The sequence below is a fragment of the Capricornis sumatraensis genome, chromosome 14 (assembly GCF_032405125.1).
Source record: "Capricornis sumatraensis isolate serow.1 chromosome 14, serow.2, whole genome shotgun sequence".
Taxonomy (NCBI): domain Eukaryota; kingdom Metazoa; phylum Chordata; class Mammalia; order Artiodactyla; family Bovidae; genus Capricornis; species Capricornis sumatraensis.
The window spans coordinates 51,551,717-51,571,825 of record NC_091082.1 but is presented as its reverse complement, the minus strand read 5'-3'; the positions used below and the strand labels follow the sequence as shown (position 1 = coordinate 51,571,825).

Genomic DNA, 20,109 nt, shown 5'->3' with positions numbered 1-20,109 from the left:
GGGGCACACCTGGCTGCCACGCAGCACGCCAGGCAGGCAGGTGCCCACTGGGGCACTTGCACAGGCTCAGATCTTTCTGGGGGTGGCCGGCTCCCTAACACTGACGTCCCAACCCCCAGCACCAGAGCAGCAGCTGCTGGTTGGGCGCTGACCGCGTGCCCAGCACTGTGTGCACATCATCTCATTTAATCCTCCCGTGCAAACACATCAGGAAGGTGTCGTCATCCTCACTTAGAGGTGAGGGGCTGTGAGGCTCGGTGAAGTTGCTAGAAACTTGCCCAAGGTCACACAGAGATAGGCCATGGGAAAACCAGGTTTGCAGCTCAGTCTGAAGGGCGCTCTGCGTCTGACTCTCACCGCCATGGCCCCCTGCAGGCCTCCTCAGCTGCACAGTGGTTCCCTGCAGGCCTGTGGCTGAGACACCTGGCTCCCCCTCTCCTCCCCCCCCCACCCCCATATCTGATGGCCTCAGCCCATCCTCAGCGCTCTACAGACAGGAAGTAAGCACCTTTCCCTAGGAACACCTCTCCCCACCCCCATTCAGCATCAGTGCCACCTTGCACCCCCACCCCTGCCCCGTGAGACTTCTCGCAGAATCTCCCAATTGGAGCCCCTCAGCCCAGCTACCCTTTGGGGACAATGGCACTGAGAGGCCCCTCAAGGGCGGTGGGTGTCCGAGGTGGCCCATGAGGCTGCTTTTTGAGCACTGACTGGGAAGAGAAGATAATAGAAGAGGTGTGGGGGTGAGGCTAGCATAGCAAGGCCACAGGTTCCCAGAGGAGGAATCAGAAAAGGAGGCTGGCCAGCAGGAAGGAAAGAGGGGAAGGTGAGCCAGCCGGGAGGTCCGGGTCCTGTGCTGGAGCATCACTCCCGCTGTCCCCCTGTCACCTACCCCAGGCATCCTCGTTCACATAGACAACCTCCGCTGGGAGGGCGTCCCGTTCATCCTGATGTCGGGCAAAGCCCTGGACGAGAGAGTGAGCTACGTGCGGATCTTGTTTAAGAACCAGGCGTTCTGCGTCCAGAGTGAGAAGCACTGGGTCGCTGCCCAGAGCCGCTGCCTGCCCCGGCAGATCATCTTCTACATCGGCCATGGCGAGCTGGACAGCCCTGCCGTGCTGGTCAGCAGGAACCTCTTCCGGCCGACCCTGCCCTCCGCCAGCTGGAAGGAGGTAGAGGGCCGGCCCAGGCTGCGCCTCTTCGGTCTCCCGCTCTCTGATTACTATGCCTACAGCCCCGTGCGGGAGCAGGATGCCTACTCCTTGCTCATCTCTCACATCTTCCACTGCCGGAAGGACTCCTTTGTCACCACGGAGAACCTGCTGGCCTCCTGGGTCTTCTGGACACCCTTGCTGGACAGCCTGGCCCACGAGGTCCCACGCTTCTACCCAGGAGGAGCAGAGAATGGACAGCTGTTGGACTTTGAGTTCAGCGGCAGCCACCTGTCCTTCTCCCAGCTGCTGCCGGAGCAGCTGGTGTCGGGCCCAGACTCTGCTCCGCTGCCCAGCGACTTCCAGGTCCTCACGGCCAAGTACCGAGATAGCCCGCTGATCTCGGCCTGGCCTGAGGAGCTGATTGCCAGGCTGGCGGGTGACATCGAGGCCGCCGCTGTGCGGGCCGTGCGGCGCTTTGGCGAGTTCCACCTGGCTCTCTCGGGTGGCTCGAGCCCGGTGGCCCTGTTCCAGCAGCTGGCCGCAGGGCACTACAGCTTCCCCTGGACCCACACGCACCTGTGGCTGGTGGACGAGCGCTGCGTGCCGCTCTGGGACCCCGAGTCCAACTTCCAGGGCCTGCAGACGCACCTGCTGCAGCACGTGCGGGTCCCCCACTACAACGTCCACCCCATGCCCGTGCACCGGCGCCAGCGGCTCTGCGCCGAGGAGGACCAGGGCGCCCAGGCCTACGCCGAGGAGATCTCTGCCCTCGTGACCAACGGCAGCTTTGACCTGGTGCTGCTGGGCATGGGCACCGACGGGCACACGGCCTCCCTCTTCCCGCAGTCGCCCGCTGGCCTGGACGGCGAGCAGCTGGTGGTGCTGACCACGAGCCCCTCCAGCCCGCACCGGCGCATGAGCCTCAGCCTGCCCCTCATCAACCGTGCCCGGAAGGTGGCCGTGCTGGTCATGGGCAGGATGAAGCGTGAGATCGCCATGCTGGTCAGCCGCGTGGGCCACGAGCCCAAGAAGTGGCCCATCTCGGGCGTCCTGCCAGACTCTGGCCAGCTGGTGTGGTACATGGACTACGATGCATTTCTGGGGTGATGGAATCTTGGCCCTTTGCTCACCCCCGTGCTTTCCTTCATTCACCCTCTTCATTACCCTCTCAGTCCTGCCCCCTGCCCATGTGTGCCCTCCTCTCTGGAATCTGACATCTCAGGGTCAGGCCCCCAGCAGGGAAGGATAAGACCCCGTCCCAGCACTGCAGCCGTCCCTGTCTAGTGATGGCAGGTCCCTATGGAACAAGGAAGAGATGGCAGCTCTGCTCTCGAAAATCTACAGATCCAAGTCAGGAGAAACATCCACTTTAAGAAAAGACCTGCAGCAGTTACATGTGGGCATCCACCGGCGCAAACAGGACAGTCTGAAAGCCAGAGCAGGAGTGCAGTCGGGGGGTGGTTAACCAGAAGGTACCTGTGGGCCAGGAGCCTTGGGCTGCCTCCAACAGAAAAGCAGAGTGTGGATGCTGGAGCCCAGGTGCCCACCTGGAGCCACGAGCGCCTGCTAGGACCTGCCGCCTCCTCCTCCGTCCTTTTTTTCTCCAGCCTCCAGCTCAGCCTGCTGTCCTGTCCCCTCCAGGGCCACCTCCTCTTGCTCTGCGTCTCAGGTCCCGTCTTCCTAGACCTCCACCAGGGAGGTCTTCCCACCCCCTCTGCTTTGCTGTCCCTCAGACACCCTAGCAACAAACGCTAGGATGTGGAAATGGATCCAAGAATCTTGTGACTGTGCTGTGGAGCTCCTTTTCTCAGTAGGTGGACTTTACCAATGGCAGGAGGCGCTGGTTCCCCAGCTGCATCAGGGAGGACCCCTGCCCCAGGCACGTGCCGCTGTCTTCAGCCTCGGCCCTGCTGGAGCCTGTCTTTTGTGGGGGGCGGGTGCCGATAGTGTGAACCTGCCACCACAGCCAGACAGCTCTGCATGAAACACTGAAACACACTGGACAGAGTTGGTCAGACCATTCCTGGGATCCACACTGAAGAGGATCCTTTTGTCTCAGGGGACTTCCAATGAGTGTTTCCTCTCTCAGTGTCCCCTCTTGTTTTTCCTGAAAAAATCCAGTTAAATCTTTCTATTATGGTAACATCTAGGGAGAGTGAGATGTGACATCAGGGCACCCAGACCATCCAGGCGCTCCAACCCTCACCCAGCTGGAGCCAGGCCTCCCTGGCGGAGCGGCTGCAGCCCACGTCAGCAGTGGCAGTCCACCGCTGTCCCAGGGCCTTCGCTGGTTGTCAGTGCCGAGAAAGGGCGACTGCTGCCCACCCTTTCACACTACCTCATGGAGGCAGTGGCCTCTTATGTGCCAGCCCCTTCTGCCACCGCTCACTTCACCACTAACACAATGCTGAAGACTTGGGGGAGGCAGTCCCGGTCGAGCTTCTCATTTAGAGTAAACAGGTGCTCCCAAGAAGCCCTGGGCCAATAACAGCTGTTTCTCCGAAACCCCCAAGCGGTGGGGGGCATCTACAAAATTCTTTTATAAAAAAGTGAAAATTCTCAAAACGCTTAATTTCAGCTTTCCACACAGCCCAAGTTACATCAGTGAAGGATAAAGCAGGGTTTTCTGTGGAACAGCTTCCCTATCTTATAGGCACAGTTTGTATCAGATCAGGCGGATACAAAGTGTCAAGGTCACACCAAGGGCTTTCCTGGGCAAGAAGGAGCATCATGAAATGTGTCTTTGAACTTTTGATTGTTTGCACTTTCTTCAAGGCTGTTTACACTTCTTCAAGAATTTACAAGAATTCTTGCTTTGGAGATGGGTGCCTGTGAGGTGGGTGCTGGCGGGGGGCTCTGCACATAAAGGCTCCCATTAACATTTGGCTTCCCCCAGCCTCCAGAGACCCCATCCAGACAGGACATCAATATTAATGCCCAGAAGACTCACTTTGGCCGATCAGAGTGCAGTGCCCAGATGGGAAAGTTTCCTCCCTTTCTGAAAACCAGCGTTTTTAGCTTTGAGGCTTCTGATGGGAGTGGACTGCGGGAATGGACACGTGACTGCAGGTGTCACGTCTGGCCACGTGGGGGCGCCCTCAGACCATCCCTGCTGTCTGGACCACAGAGACGCTCATCTCTCCCCGCCCCCAGGCTCCTGAGCTTCCCTGGATGCCTAGCACTGAGGACCTCCCCCTCCCCAATCTGTTCCTTAGGAACTTCTTCTGTGAGAAAGAAAGGGACCTGCACGTGCCCAAGTGTCGCTGCAGGATAAGGGGCCAGCAGACTTCTGATGGCACCGTTTCTGAGTGACAGCGAGTTACCACAGGCCTGAGCTGGGCATGTCCTGTTCTGAGAGGAGCACCTTGCCTCAAAACGCACCTTCATCTTTGGAGAGCGTGTGTAGGGGCCAGGCGGGGCAGGAAGTGCCAGGGTTTCCTTCCCAGAGTCAAGTGCTCTGGGGTTTTTGTTGTTGCTTTTAATTGGGGTGCAGTTGCTTTATGGTGCTAGTTTCTGCCGTACAACAGAACGCGCCAGCTCTTTGTACACACATCCCCTGCCTCCTGCACTGCTTCCCTGGTGGCTCGCTGGTGAAGAGTCCGCCTGCCAGTGTGGGAGATGTGGGCTCAGTCCCTGGGTCGGGAAGATCTGGAGAAGGAAATGGCAGCCCACTGCAGCATTCTTGCCTGGAGAATCCCACGGACAGGGAGCCTGGCAGGCTACGGTCCAAGGGGTTGCCGAGAGCATGCACACGTGCACCTCCCTCTTAAACCTCCCTCGAAGCTCCCCACCCCCAATCCCACCCCTCTAGGAAGCACTGTCTTAAACTCACACCAGCGTAGTCCACTGGGAGCCCTTGTCACAGTCCCGCTTCCTCCCACGCCCCTTCCCCTTTTTTCTCTCCTATCCTGTGCTGGTGGTTTTCAGACTTTCTGGGTCATGATCCACAGCAAGAAACACACTTTACATCATGAGTCAGCGCTCACACTCATGTATGAATCTGCATCTCAAGCCAAAGTTCCATAAATGAATTCTCATCCTGAGAATTCTGGATACCTTCTTTAAAAAAAAAAAAATGCTGCTTATAATTCACTAAATCAAGCTGATCCATAGTTTGAAACGTGTTGCTCTAATCTGACTTTACGCTGTGGGGTAAACCGAGGTCCCAAGGGTTGGAAAGGAGCACGGGCACCCAGCTCACACAGGGATGCTCATGAGCACTCTGGAACTGGTACCCAGGCTTCCTGTTCCTGCAGCTTCATGCATCAGGCTGGTCTCCACTGATGCTGCTACAGCCTCTGTGGTGGGATGCTCACCGCTCCCATCATAAGGGAGGGGAGGGGTGGGTGATGGAAGACACATCAATCGGAGCCCCAGGGCTTCTGGAAGCGGTGATGATGTGTCCTATACAGAGGGTGGCAGGCTGAGTACTAAACGTTTTCTACTGTATGGTCTTGTTTCATCTTTACAACAACCCCGTGAGAAGGTGGAGGGATCCTAATTGACCTATGATTTTGAAGTTGAAACTGGAGTTGTCTAACGACAGCAGGCCAGTTCTAAACCGGACGTGGACCACAGGGTTGTAGACATGTGCTCCCAGCCATCCTGTGGTACCACCTCCTTCCCAGGGAGCCCAGTGCAGCTCCCAGAGTTTCCCAGACAGAGCCCAGGCAGCTGGAGTGGCTCTGCAGGCCTGTGAAAGGAGACCGGCCCCTCCTCTTGGAGGCCGGCTCACATCCTCTTCTCTGAAGCAGGTTTATTACCAGTTGCTGCAGGGAGAGATTTAGGGACTTTCCCAGCTGCTATAAGCTAGATTCCGATGTTGCTCCAGGAGCAAAGTTTCCTGCCAACTGCAAGTTAGGACAGTCCTGTCCTCCTGCCCCACTTCTTGTTCTTCTGCCGACAGTGCTTTCTTCCCAGTCTCGGGCCTCCCGGGGACCAGCACAACCCAGGCTCTGCCAGCAGGCGGTATTTCAGAACACTCCCTTGGGGGCTCTTGTTCCAGAGCTCACGGGTCCAGTCTCCCCGGTCTGGGACCTTCCTCTTCCCCGTTTGTGTAGAGAACCAGACAGTGTGACTGAGAAAGAGAGGGAGACGCTTCCGCAGAAACTTAAGGGGCGGTTTCCTACAAGTTAGTTTTCAGAAACAGACTTTTTTTTTTCTCAACAAAAATACACACAGTCTTACAGAAGCAACCTCTGCATCAGCTTTACCAGCTCTATTTTTATCTTAAGCAGACAGGGACCCACGGACCTCAGTCCACGCCGGGCAGTGTGTCTGTGTCCGAGAATGAACAGGTCACAGGAAAGGCCAGTGGTGACAGAAGGGTAAGGGGGCCGTGGTGGCAGGTCCCCAAGCTTGGTGCCTGCCCGCCCCACAAAAGACAAACTCCAGTGGGGCCGAGGCTTTGAGAGGCGGCTGTGTCCCGCGGTGGCTGCTTGCATGGCCCAGAAGGGGCCATCCGCTCCCCCCTTATCGATTCGCTGAACTGAAGAGCATCCCTCTCCCAGCCCTCCACCTCCCCTCTGGGAACCTCCCACTTCCCCTCGAGGCTGCAGCTGTGCAGGTGGCAGTTGAGATTCCCACGAGGAATAGGGTGGGTCCTGCAACCTCATCCCTGTTTGGCAGCTGGTCTGTGCCCAGGGACAGCATCGGGAGGGATCCGCAGTGAGGTCAGCTCTCAAGGAGGCCCTGAGTGTTTTGACTGAGGTCATGGATTTGTTCTTCCAAGAACCCCGCCTGCCCCCCGACTGCGCCCCACTGACGGGCCAACATTGGGCCGGGCGTCAGCCTACCAGTCCAGGGTCCATCTTCCATTGCTCACTTGGAGGTTGGAGCTGGGCACCAGCGTGTCCTCTGTGGTCCTTTGCTGCACACTGTGTTGCCTCCACGTGAGATGAAAATCCCGCTTCGTGCTCTTCCTGCTCTAGAGGCCTTCCCAGTGCCAGGCATCTTCACCAGAGGAAGCCAGTGGGGACCACACCAGCCTGTGTTCTTGGAAGATGTGCATCTTCCAGAGCATCCCGGGACCCCTCTCCAGAGGTTCAGGCTTCTGGCCTCTGGCTATCAGCACTCCAGGTGGGGCCGGAGTGAGGAACTCTTAAGGATTCCTCAGCTCATTGCGAAGCAAGGTGCACACTCACGAACACTGTCAGCACAGGAGAAAAGTAGCCGGAGACTAGAGGAGGCGCTTCTGGTCTCACAGCAAGCTGGGGGAGTTGGGGGGAATGAGCCCTTTGATGAACTGTCCTCTCCAGCCAACTTTCAGAAGCCCATCTCTTTTATAAAGCAGACGCCAGTGCTGTATCTGCATGGGACCCGTAGATGGGGAGGGGCGGAGATCTCAATTAAGTATGCTGCTTTTATTCGTGGTGGTTCTTTATCCTTGATGGTCTTTTCCTTGCTGTCAGGTGTTCTAAAGGAAATCTCTGCATCTTTTCTGTCCCTCTGGCATGGGAAGGGATAGATACATTTCCATTCACTAAAAGTCGCATGGAATATGGTTGAGCGACTGGCAGCTTTAGAAACAGAAGTGCAAACAGAACTACATATATTCATCAGTTTGGGTCCTTGGCTGTACCCCACAGTCGTCTAGACAGGTTGGTTATAAATGGTATGGGGTGCTCGAGTATAAGAGGAAAGGACCCTGGAGAAGCTGGTAATCAAGGCTGAATGCGCATCTCTGAGGCATGACCTGTACAGTCTGCCCCATCCCTCCTTGGTCTGGAAGGACAGGGTAAGAGCAGACATCAAGGGGCCTCTGCCGGCTCCGAGAGCCACCGCTTCCCGAGCCGGAGTGAAGGTTTCCAGCCTTCTTGGTGCTGTGCTTAGCAGCTATTGCCAGAAAGAGCCCTGGATGGGGGGTGTGGGCTCTGAAATCATGGTGTGTTGCAATCTGGGTTGTGTCCATGCATTCTGTCCCGTGCGGGGAAACAGAAATCCAAACAGGATTTCTGTCGGGAGGGAAGAGAGACAGGCAAGCTGTTACCTCGGAGAGACTGTTCCCCCGGGTGGTGGAAGACCGATGACCCGGCCAATGGCGTGAACATGCCACACCTTTCTGCAGAAAGAGCAACTGCTCCTGGCTTGTACGAAACACTGGACACTTTTAGTGATGCCTCTGACAGTGAGACATATTCAGATCAGAGTTTTTAAAATGCCTTTTTTGTATGTCAAATGTACCATCTATTTTTTAAACAATAAAATTGTTTCCCCAAAATCCCTGCTCTTTATTTTTCCTGGGAGACCAAGTGTGATGGGCTGTGTGTGTGCTCTGAGAGGTTGTGGCGAGGCAGACCCAGTTACCCCGCACCTATCACAGGTGGATCTGAGCAACCAGCCGGTCCCCACTTGCTTGAGGGTCCCTTGGGCTCCTGGGAGAGACAGTGGGGGTCAAGATGACTGGGTTTCGTAAGTTCACAAGCAGCCTGAGGGATGTTGTCTCCCCATCAGTCTACCTGGCGGATCACTCATGCAGCAGGCCTCGCCTGGAGGGCATTCACTGTGATGTCTGAGGTGGGTGTCGGTTGGGGCACCTTTGGAAGCATCAGTATTTTGGTAAAATAACGCATACTCATAAGTGAATTTATACATTGCCAAAAGGCACACAAATGAATGTTAAATCACTGCAGTCCAGTCCCCTCCACTGCAGAAATGTTAGCAGAGCAATATTAGCAGAGGTGACCAAAACTTGTCCTCACTGAGCCTCTGCTCATGTTCTTGATCCTTCCATCTGCCCTTTATTTGGGAGGTCCACTGTCCACCCCTCTTCAAATTCCTCTTTCTCCTCCATGTCCTCTTCACTAGCAGATTACTCAGTGGCCTTCCAGTCACTTCTAGCCCCACATTCTGTTAGAAGTGGTCTCCGAGGTCACCTCTGATCCACTGGACACAGCCACACCTCAAGGTGGCCGCCATGCCCCGCTAAGAGTCCACACTTCCACAGTAGGGTCCAACACAGCCTAGACAGGAGACCTCATTTCACTGACGGTCAAGAGATGACTGTCATCAAGACCTGTCGGCTACCACCAAATCTGGGGCACAGGACAGAGTCTGCCGGTCCTGAGAGCAAAGTGCTGGCCGGGGTCGGGGCACCTGGCTTTCACTGCTGACTCCTTGTCTTCCTTGATTCTCTTTGTGATTGTCACTACCAGGGGAGCCCCCAAAGCTGAGGTCTGTCCCCATTCTCACTTCCAATCAAGAGGGGAGGCAGTTTGGAAAAACTGAATTTTCTCATTTGGATTTTCATTTATGTATAAAAAAGACACCATTAAGGGACTTCCAGTTGGTCCAGGAGTTAAGACTCCTTCCTTGCTTCCCACTGCAAGGAGCACAAGTTCCATCCCTGGTCAGAGAACTAAGATCCTGCCTGTTGCACAGCATGGCCAAAAAAGTTAAAAAATTAAAAACAAAGTTGTCTGCAGTGCCTGCCACCCCACCAAGTAGTTTTTTCATGTTCAGCAACCTCCCTCCCTCAGGAGATGCTCTATCTCTGTGTCACATGGTTTTGTAGCCTTTATTTTTTACGTTTATTTCATTGTGAGCCTTCTCCACACATCCCCGTGGTCTTCATACTTGGTTTCCACACAAGTGTGAAATCCACTGACAGGAAGCATCCTGGAAGCATATCCCCTCCTCTGCTGTTGAACATTTAAGTTATTTCTAGCATTCATCAGATGGCGCTGGTGGTAAAAAACCCACCTGCCAATGCAGGAGAGGTAAGAGACATGGGTTTGATCCTTGGGTCAGGAAGATCCCCTGGAGGAGGAAGTGGCAACGCACTCCAGTATTCTTGCCTGGAGAATTCCATAGACTGAGAAGCCTGGTGGGCTGCAGTAAGGTTTAAAATGACCCAGTGCTTGTGAACCGCTTTGTAATCAAGAAATAAACCCTGATGTGACAATAATTATAACCACAATAATAAGCAATGGCCTAGGAAGGAAAGGTCTTCATAGAACCATTCAACTTCAGCTTCTTCAGCGTTACTGATTGGGGCATAGACTTGGATTACTGTAATATTGAATGGTTTGCCTTGGAAACCAACAGAGATCATTCTGTCGTTTTTGAGATTGCATCCAAGTACTGCATTTCGGACTCTTTTGTTGACCATGATGGCTACTCCATTTCTTCTGAGGGATTCCTGCCTGCAGTAGTAGATATAATGGTCATCTGAGTTAAATTCACCCATTTCAGTCCATTTTAGTTCACTGATTCCTAGAATGTCGACGTTCACTCTTGCCATCTCTTGTTTGACCACTTCCAGTTGGCCTTGATTCATGGACCTGACATTCCAGGTTCCTATGCAGTATTGCTCTTTACAGCATTGGACTTTGCTTCTATCACCAGTCACATCCACAGCGGGGTATTGTTTTTGCTTTGGCTCCATCCCTTCATTCTTTCTAGAGTTATTTCTCCACTGATCTCCAGTAGCATATTGGGCACCTACTGACCTGGGGAGTTCCTCTTTCAGTATCCTATCATTTTGCCTTTTCATACTGTTCATGGGGTTCTCAAGGCAAGAATACTGAAGTGGCTTGCCATTCCCTTCTCCAGTGGACCACATTCTGTCAGACCTCTCCACCATGACCCGCCTGTCTTGGGTTGCCCCATGGGCATGGCTTAATTTCATTGAGTTAGACAAGGCTGTGGTCCTACTGTGATTAGACTGACTAGTTTTCTGTGAGTATGGTTTCAGTGTATCTTCCCTCTGATGTCCTCTTGCAACACCTACCATCTTATTTGGGTTTCTCTTACCTTGGGTGTGGGGTATCTCTTCACGGCTGCTCCAGCAAAGCACAGCCACTGTTCCTTACCTTGGATGAAGGGTATCTCCTCGCCACTGCCCTTCCTGACCTTCAACGTGGGATAGCTCCTCTAGGCCCTCCTGCGCCCGCGCAGCCACCACTCCTTGGACGTGGGGTTACTTTGCCGATTAAGGTCCGTCTAGTCAAGGCTATGGTTTTTCCTGTGGTCATGTATGGATGTGAGAGTTGGACTGTGAAGAAGGCTGAGCGCCGAAGAATTGATGCTTTTGAACTGTGGTGTTGGAGAAGACTCTTGAGAGTCCCTTGGCCTACAAGTAGATCCAACCAGTCCATTCTGAAGGAGATCAGCCCTGGGATTTCTTTGGATGGAGTGATGCTAAAGCTGAAACTCCAGTACTTTGGCCACCTCATGTGAAGAGTTGACTCACTGGAAAAGACTCTGATGCTGGGAGGGATTGGGGGCAGGAGGAGAAGGGGACGACAGAGGATGAGATGGCTGGATGGCATCCCTGACTCGATGGACATGAGTCTGAGTGAAGTCCGGGAGTTGGTGATGGACAGGGAGGCCTGGCGTGCTGCGATTCATGGGGTCACACAGAGTCGGACACAACTGAGCAACTGAACTGAACTGAGGAAGGAAAGGAGATGTAAAAGGAAGCTGGAAGCCTCTAGGGCAGAAGAGAGAGGAGGGAACCACAGGGTCAGTATGATCACAGGCTGTATCCCCAGCACAACCCTGAAAGAGAAGTGAGAAGAGGCTGCAGGCCAGGGTGATGGACCCAGTGGCTAAGATTCCCAATGCAGGAGGCCTGGGTTTGATCCATGGTCGGGGAACTAGATCCCACGTGTCTCAACTAAAAGATCCTGCCTACTGCGACTAAGGCCTGGCACAGACCAATTAAAAAAAAAGGAGTTCTTGAGTCCGAGTTCCACACTTTGGGTTTCCAAGCCCCCTGATTCCCAGGCTGCAGGGTACTTTTTTCCTGAATGGTGGCCATCACTTGCTATCCTTCGGTTGCAAGTGACAGAAACCCAACTCAAAGTAGATCTGAAAGAAGGACATCCTGGCTCCGCTCTTCAGAAGGGCAAGGGTGGGGCAGATTCAGTGGGACTGAAGTCAGGGAAGTCAGTCAATGTCACCAGTAAGCTGCTAGGCTCCTCCTTCATTGGGGCTGCCAGATTTAGCAAATAGATCCACAGGACACCCAGTGAAGTTTGTGTTTCAGGTAAAGAACAAATAACCATTTTATTTTTAAAAATGTTTTTAATTGCTAGTTGGCTGTCAAATATTTTTTTTTTTTTTTAATATTTATTTGGCTGCATTGAGTCTTAGTTGTGACATGCAGAATCTAGTTCCTTGACCAGGAATCAAACCCAGGCCTCTTGCATTGGAGTGCAAAGTTGGGCCCCTGGACCACCAGGGAGGCCCCCAAGTGTCATTTTAGTAGCAGTATGTCCCAGGAAACATTTGGGATGGACTTAGACTAAGACATTATTTGTTGTTCACTTGAAATGCAGGTGGCTCAGTGGTAAAGAATCCACCTGCCAATCCAGGAGATGTGGGTGTGATCCTTGGGTCGGGAAGATCCCCTGGAGAAGGAAATGGGAATCCATTCGTGTATTCTTGTGGGAAATCCCATGGACAGAGGAGCCTGGCAGACCACAGTCCATGGGGTCCCAAAGAGTCAGACATGACTTAGCAACTAAACACACATGCACACAGGAAACGCAAATTTCCCAGGGTGTCCTGTGTTTCATCTGGCGACTCTACTGTGTATGGTGGCCTCATTCCTGCCTCGATACATACCTTTCCTGTGAGGGATCGTGGCTGCCAACAGCTCACAGCATCTCAATGACCTGGGATGCCCAGGGGAGAGAGAACCTAGGGCTCATGGCTCTGCCTGGGACACCCTAAGGGAGGACTTTATTGGGTCCAGCAAGGGTCACTGTGGTGTCAGCACCAGGAGGTGCCTGGAAGGCCCACTCACATCCCTCCCCCTCATCGGAGCACCCCGTAGATTCTTGGATATGAACAGTTGAAGTTTGCTCGATGTTTGTCAAGTGCTGTGCAATCAATGTAGCCTCAAGGACTACACGCCCCTTTTTGGTAATTTGTGTGTGTGTATGTGTGTGGTTGGCACTGGTCTTTGTGGCTGCGTAAGAGCTATTCCTTAGTTACAGCAAGCGAGGGCTACTCTAGCGGCGCACAGGCTTCTCATTCCAGTGGCTTCTTTTGTTGCAGAGCACGGGCCGTAGAGCATGTGGGGTCGGTAGTTACGTCTCACGGGCTTAGTTGCTTTGTGGCACGTGGGGTATTCCTCGATCAAGGATCGAACCTGTGTCCCCTGCTTGGGCAGGCAGATTCTTAACCCTGGTTGTGGTGGTGGTGGTTGTTTAGTCGCTAAGTCGTGTTCAATTCTTTTGCAACCCCATGGACTTTAGCCTGTGGGATTTCCCAGGCCAGAATACTGGAGTGGGCTGCCATTTCCTTCTCCAGGGTATCTTCCTGACCCTGGGATCAAACCTGTATCTCTTGCATTCGTAGGCAGATTCTTGACTGCTGAGCCACTGAGGAAGCCCCCTTAACCACTGACCATCAAATCCTGTGCTCCCCTGTCTAATCAAATTCCTGTCCCAAAGCCCCTCCTCATGGGAATTCAGGTAGCCCCCAGCTCTGGACTGATACCTGGATGAGGTTGGGTTGGGGGGCAGATGTCTATCCCTGGGGTGTTGCAATCAGCACAAAGATCTTTCCCAAAAGAAGTAGCTGCACCCAGACCCATGTGGACCTACCACTCGAGCTGAAAGCACATTGGAGAGCTTCAAACTTTTCACCTGGTGCTTCCCAGGCCTTAGAAATCAGGGCCGTCTAGTGAACAGAAATAACCACTTTAGCAGTTGTTATTCTGTGTTCTGGAGAGGGAACATCCACCCAAAAGTTTTTCTAATCATCAAGCTATTTCAGAAGCAAGTCATCCCCCAAGAAACCCAAGCCGAGGGTTGTGTTTACAACCAGTTTTGCAGGTCATCCGCTCCGCCGCCCACCTGCGTTCGGGAGCAAAGTTAGAAGGTGAGGCGAGAGGGCGTGTCCGCGGGTGTCCCCTCGCTCCTGAAAATAACCCTGACCAGAGTGCTGTACTTGCCCCCCACCCCCCCCACCACAGCAAATGCTAAAATTACTCCTAGTGCCTCAAAAATTCCAGGGCCACCACAGCCTCCCCAGTCTTAGCCGTGGTTTGATTCCTTGCAAATATTATGACTTCATGGGCTGCCATGGAAGGTTTTCACAAAATCCTAAAAGGCGGGGTAGACACTGGAGACAGCAGAGGTGCAGTTGCCCAGCTCTTGAATTTTATTTTTTATTATTAAAAGACACATTTATTGTTTTAAATTGAAGACAATCTCTGATAATGTATGAGTTGTAACTGCTCTTAGGTAGGTGCTACAGAAAGAAAATGTCCTGCATTAGAGCAGAGCTTATGGTCTCTCTTTAACTTTCTTTACTATTTCTAAGCAGTTTTCGTTATCCAAAGAGAACATGCACGAGTTCTTAATCAGTCATTTGTTGAGCACCTACTATGTGCAGCGCTGTGCTACGTGAAGTGGACAAAAGTCAGGGAAGACCTGATCCTGGTTCCTATATGTGACAGTCAGGTTAGAGAGAGGAGACACATGCAATCAGCTTATAGATTCAGGCCAGCTCTTGACTCTGAGCTGCTGTCCAAGCTGGTCGAACTGAACAGATGAGCTGTGAGTGGCTGCAGGTGCCATACGCTAGCCACCTTCGGCGGGACGGTCCCTGCGCTGGACCTCGGGCGACCCAGAGGCCATGTGGGGCCTAGGGCCCACTGCAGCCTCCCCTCTGAGGGCTGTGTCTGCATGGTCACACGTGTCACAGGCTCTGCCCTGGGATGGCCTGGTGACTCACAAATAGGCTCCGTTTTTCCTAGGGAGGGACTCCTGTAGCCTGTCTCTTCTCTCCTCCACAGTCTCCAGTCCTCCTTGCCCCCTTCCTCTCCAGCCCCCCAGAATCCACCCAGCAGCTCCCCACAGGGATGCCCCTCTGCCTGCTTCACGTGCATTCCAGGCTGGGACCTGGGGCCTCGTTCACTGCCCAGGAGGTGGCTGAACACAGCCCAGCGTGCGTGGGCACCAGGCTTTGCAACATCCTCTTTCATCTGTTTCAACATTTAGTTTTCAGTGTTGAGCCCTGGAGAGAGGAGGCCCATGGCAGGCCCTGGCCTGAGGCCTGGGGTGCTGAGCGGGCTTAACACTATGGGGTTCACCCTCCCTCTCCCTTTCTTCCCCCCACCCCCCACGATGAGGAGGCCAGGCCCCCTCCCCCACCCCAGAGAGGTCAAGGGAGAGGAGGTGATACACGAAGGGTCTTCCGCTGGCCCACCTCTGCATCCTGCCCGACCCCCACCCTGGTCTGGGCCCCAGGAGGTTGCATGGACTGCATCTTATGCTCCCTAGGCCCCCGGCTCCAGTTGGATCCATCTGTGGAACAGGAGCGGCAGAGAAATTTATCACCCCAGCTGTGAAGGGTCCCCTGGGCTGGCCGTGTCCTTAAAGGAAGGTCACAGCGCTTGTGCGGCCAGATTCCCCAAGTATCTCTCCCCCTTGAGGTTCTAGCGCTTGTTCCCTGGCACCAGCCCTTCAGGCCTAGGGATGGAGTCAGCCCTCCTCCCGGTCCGAAAGCAGTATTGCCCCCCTCATAGACCCAGGCGTCTGTAAAGAGCCCCCTTTGCAGCTCTCCTCAAATTAGTCTTAATTTTGTGAGCTTGGACTGGGCTGGTGCCTGGACTGATACACTTTCCCTGGAATTTTCTACCTGGAGCTGATGGAAAAGAGTGTTTTTCCTGTGACTCAGAGCTGTTTGTGTGTTTGCCTGGGGAGCAGGCAGCCAGGCCTCCTGTCCCAGAGAAAGAAGCCACTTAGACAAGAGGCACAGAGTTCCAACCATCCCCGTCACCCCCAGGCTTGCTCCACCCGTGTCTTCCCAGTGTTGTGAACCAATCCATCCCACCTCTTTTTCCAACTTAAGATAATATGGATTGGATTTTTGTCAGCTGCTGCATTGTATAGTGGACAGATTATTCTAACGCTACATTGGAAGTCTGATGAGAGGCATGATGGAGGCCTTGGCAAAGCCAGGAGGGCTTCCTGGAGGAGGAGGTGCTGAATTGAGTCCTGAGGGTTAGTACAAGTGCAGGTGAAGCAACCTGAATTGGGTTTGGGGGGCCACACAGCGTCCTGAGCTGCCGAGGGTGATAGTCCAAGTTACCATTGTGGGCGGCAGAGGCGATAGAGGCCAGACCTTTAGGCCTTGAAGGCCAGCCAAGGAATGTGGACATGACCCCAGGTCGATCTCAGCTTTTCAGATTTCTCGAAAACGTCACTACACAGAGTGAACCACAGGAGAACTTGAACCTCCTAGGACAAAATCTGTGCTCCAGAAGTTGAAGGAAAATATTTTTATGCTAAAACGAATCTAGAGCAGAAAGTAAAATTCCATCCCTTCCCAACATAAAGCACGAGACTCCAGAGATATCTCATGGTGGTCAGGATGGTGTGGGAGGAAACCTGGAGCATCAGTTCCTGGGATAGTGGGGTCATCAAGGGGGCTGCTGACTGGAGAGGGGTCCAGCCAGGCCTGGCTGTGGTGTGAAGGCTCAGCAAGACAGGCATCACCCAGACTACCCGGCCCTGCAGTCATCCATCCACCATCCATCATCCGTCCATTTATCCCACACACAACTCATCACTGTGGTGAATGCTGGGGAGCCAGACGTGAACAAGGCAGGCAGCATGTGATCTGTCCCGTGATGCCCCCTCCCCAGCGGGCTTCCCTGGTGGCTCAGTGGTAAAGGATCTGCCTGCCTGTGCAGGAGACATGGGTTTGATCCCTGGATGGGGAAGATCCCCTGGAGGAAGAAATGGCAACCCACTTCAGTATTCTTGCTTGGAGAATCCCGTGGACAGAGGAGTCTGGCAGGCTACAGCCCATGGGGTCACAAAGAGTCAAACACGACTGAGCGCGCACACACATACCCTCCTCACTAGCCCAGCAAGGGTCAACTACTCATCTCCATGGCCTTGTAAACAGTTGGCGGCCTGTAAGTGCTTGTTGACTGAGTCAGTACTGCCTCAGGACGTTGCATGAGGTTGTTTGGCCCTGTGTTTTGGATCAGCAGAGAGGACTGGCTCCAAGAGGTCCCGGCTCTGACTCTGCCCACACGGCAGCTCCCCCTCGGGAGGCGCTCCTGCCAAGAGTGATTTCCTTCAGGGCCCGAGGCCCGTGCAAACAGCAAGGGTATGCAACGTAGCCTGTGGTATGGTTTCCGCCCCTCGGTAGTATGCTGGGAGCAAGTAGGCAGATCCTACTGTCCTTGGCCTCTCCAGGGTCCCTGGAGGAGACGGCATGCTATGGGCTTAAGGGTTGGGCTCTGGAGTTAGAAACATCTGGGTTCAGATCCCAGCCCTGGTGCTCAGGGGCAGAGTGGCAGCCCAGTGTCACCACTATGATCTTCGGTCTCTTCTGCTGGCTGGGAGGGTCAGCCCAGCTTTGAGGGGAGGAGGCCCTGAGCCTGGATTTCATGGTTTCCTGTGCCCTTCAGGAGAGACCCATGGCCAGAGGCACGGGCTCCAGCGAGAGCAGGCAGTGGGTACCCACCACACCCGTTCATCACACAGTAGGGGTCGCTCAGGTGCCAGGGCCTTCGTCTTACACAAAGCGGGCTCTCAAGTGCTGACCTGGGGTGGGACCAGCAGGAGTTCTCGAGAGGCGGCAGTTCTGGGGTTCTGGGGAGCAGGCCAGGGTGTCAGGAAACACTCCACAAGTGGGGAGCCTCAAATTAGGTGTCAGGAAACACTGCTAGCTGATGTCACACTCACCTCCCCATGTTTGCTGAGCACCTACTGTGTGCCAGGCACTGTGTCACGGGCCTCGGATGGGGCGGAACCTTCCTCAGGGCTTCCCATCTGGTAGTGGAAGAGACGAGGCTCAGGCGATGGCAGAGCCTGTCCGGGTGCGGAGGTCAGGAAGGGCTGCTGTGGGCCTCAGCTCAGCCCCTACCGTGTGCCGGCCTTGGTTTCATGATCCACGAGCCGAGGGCACTGGAGCTGCCAGAACCCCAGAGGATGGTTCCCGTTGTGGTCTGTGCGCGGTCTGGAAAAGAATTTCCAGACATGAGACAAAGGGAGAGGCGAACAGAGTTTATTAGAGTGGGAGACGCTGTTAGAACAGCAGGCCCGCTCAAGGGAGAGTCGATTCTTTTCACAAGCTAGTAGCCAAATTTTCAGAGCTTCAAGATAGAGAAGTTCCTACTGGAATGGTGGCATTGCTGCTGCTGCTGCTGCTGCTGCTGCTAAGTCGCGTCAGTCGTGTCCGACTCTGTGCGACCCCAGAGACGGCAGCCCACCAGGCTCCCCCGTCCCTGGGATTCTCCAGGCAAGAACAATAGAGTGGGTTGCCATTTCCTTCTCCAATGCATGAAAGTGAAAAGTGAAAGTGAAGTCGCTCAGTCGTGTCCGACCCTCAGCAACCCCATGGACTGCAGCCTACCAGGCTCCTCCGTCCATGGGATTTTCCAGGCAAGAGTACTGGAGTGGGGTGCCATTGCCTTCGGCATTAGGTAATTGGTTAGGATGTTATAGGGTGGGTATTTTACCTAATGTGGGATCAGGGAACTGGCTGGTTTAGATCCAGAGGCTCACGGTGAGAGTTGCTACGGAGCTTGGTCAGTCCCAGAGATTTTTATCCTATGACCTTGGTACAGGGCTTCACACCTGTGACCTTAGTATAGGGCACCACAGTTCTCTCTCGGGTCCTGGCAGCCCTGACGGGATGTGACTCCCAGTTCTCCCTCCCCAGGGGCCTACTGATGACCTGGAAGCCCCTTGGAAGTGCAGAATCTTCGAGAGTGTGGCTGGGGAGGCCAATTTATCAGCAAAGCTGTCTGTCCAGCAGTTAGTCCTTCCTCCTACACTTGCCAACGTGCCCAAGTTTCAGCTCCACCTCCTGGGGATCACCCGGAGCCTTGAAGCCCCTAAGGGGAGACAGACCTTCTCTCTTGGGTCTTAGCTGTAGTCCCTGTGTCCTTCCCAGCTGCCCTGAGGGACAGAGGGCACCTCCACACATGCACAGGGCTTCCCAGATGGTTCAGCGGTAAAGAATCCACCTGCCAAAGCAGGACATGCCTGTTCAATCCCTGGGTTGGGAAGATCCCCTGGAGTGAAAGCAAAAGTAACATAGCCTGTCAGGCTCCTCTGTGAGTGGAATTCTCCAGGCAAGAATATTGGAGTGGGTAACCATTCCCTTCTCCCCTGGAGTAGCAAACGCCAACCCACTCCAGTATTCTTGCCTGGAACGTTACATGGACAGAGGAGCCTGGCAAGTTACAGTCCATGGGGTTGAAAAGAGTTGGACATGATGGAGCACGTACTCACTCCACAGAAGCTACAGAGTCATTGGGGAACATTCTTGCTACTGTCCCTGTCGGCAGAGAGAAACCAACTCAGGTTGACAATCCCACATGTGGCTTCAGGCATCAGCAGCGGAGTCTCTCAGATATGGCTTCCAGAGAGAGCTCAGCCCACTGTTGGTACACACCAGCTGCCTGGGTGGTCTGGTATCAGAATGAAATCCAGAGGCCAGAAGGAGCCTGGGTTCAAGTTGCCACCAATTTCCGGCAAGTTCCTTCTGGAGCTTCAGGCAAAACTACTGGCTGAGTAGGAAAAAAACAGACCCTTCACTTGAAACCAGATGTTAGCATCTGTCCAGGAAGCCTGGAGTGCTGCAGTCCATGGGGTCGGACACGACTGAGCGACTGAACTGAACTGAACTGCACCAGCCCAGGAGGCGGGCTCCCCCTACTTTCCCCCCTTCCTCCCCCCTCCAATCCTAACTTGCAGGCTGGGTCAGCCACCTCCCCGCCACACGGCAGACGAAGACCCTGTTCAGAGGAAGCAGCTTCTTAGCGGGCACCTAAAAATATTGACTTGGGTTTTTTTCTTTAAATAGAAAGGAAATTCAGCTCACTCCACCCCAGTCCTCCTCCTTCTGGGTAGTGAGTGGGCACCCTGGAGACCTCACCCAGACTCAGCTTCCCCGACACTGAGCAGCTATGGCGGTCTGGGAGATGGAGCGAGGCCAGGGTGGAGGACAGGGAGGGACTCGCCCACTCCTG

General features: G+C 54.2%; 1 protein-coding gene across 2 annotated transcripts in view; it reads left to right on the top strand.

Moving 5' to 3' along the window:
* Nucleotides 1-8,326, top strand: part of H6PD (hexose-6-phosphate dehydrogenase/glucose 1-dehydrogenase) — a 39,816-nt gene extending 31,490 nt beyond the window's left edge. For both annotated transcript variants that reach the window (XM_068986444.1, XM_068986443.1), the window contains exon 5: nt 898-8,326. In XM_068986444.1, coding sequence (XP_068842545.1) covers nt 898-2,261 — 1,364 coding nt within the window. In that variant the 3' untranslated portion in view covers nt 2,262-8,326. The remainder of the gene's footprint in view (nt 1-897) is intronic.
* The last annotated feature ends 11,783 nt before the right edge of the window (nt 8,327-20,109 follow it).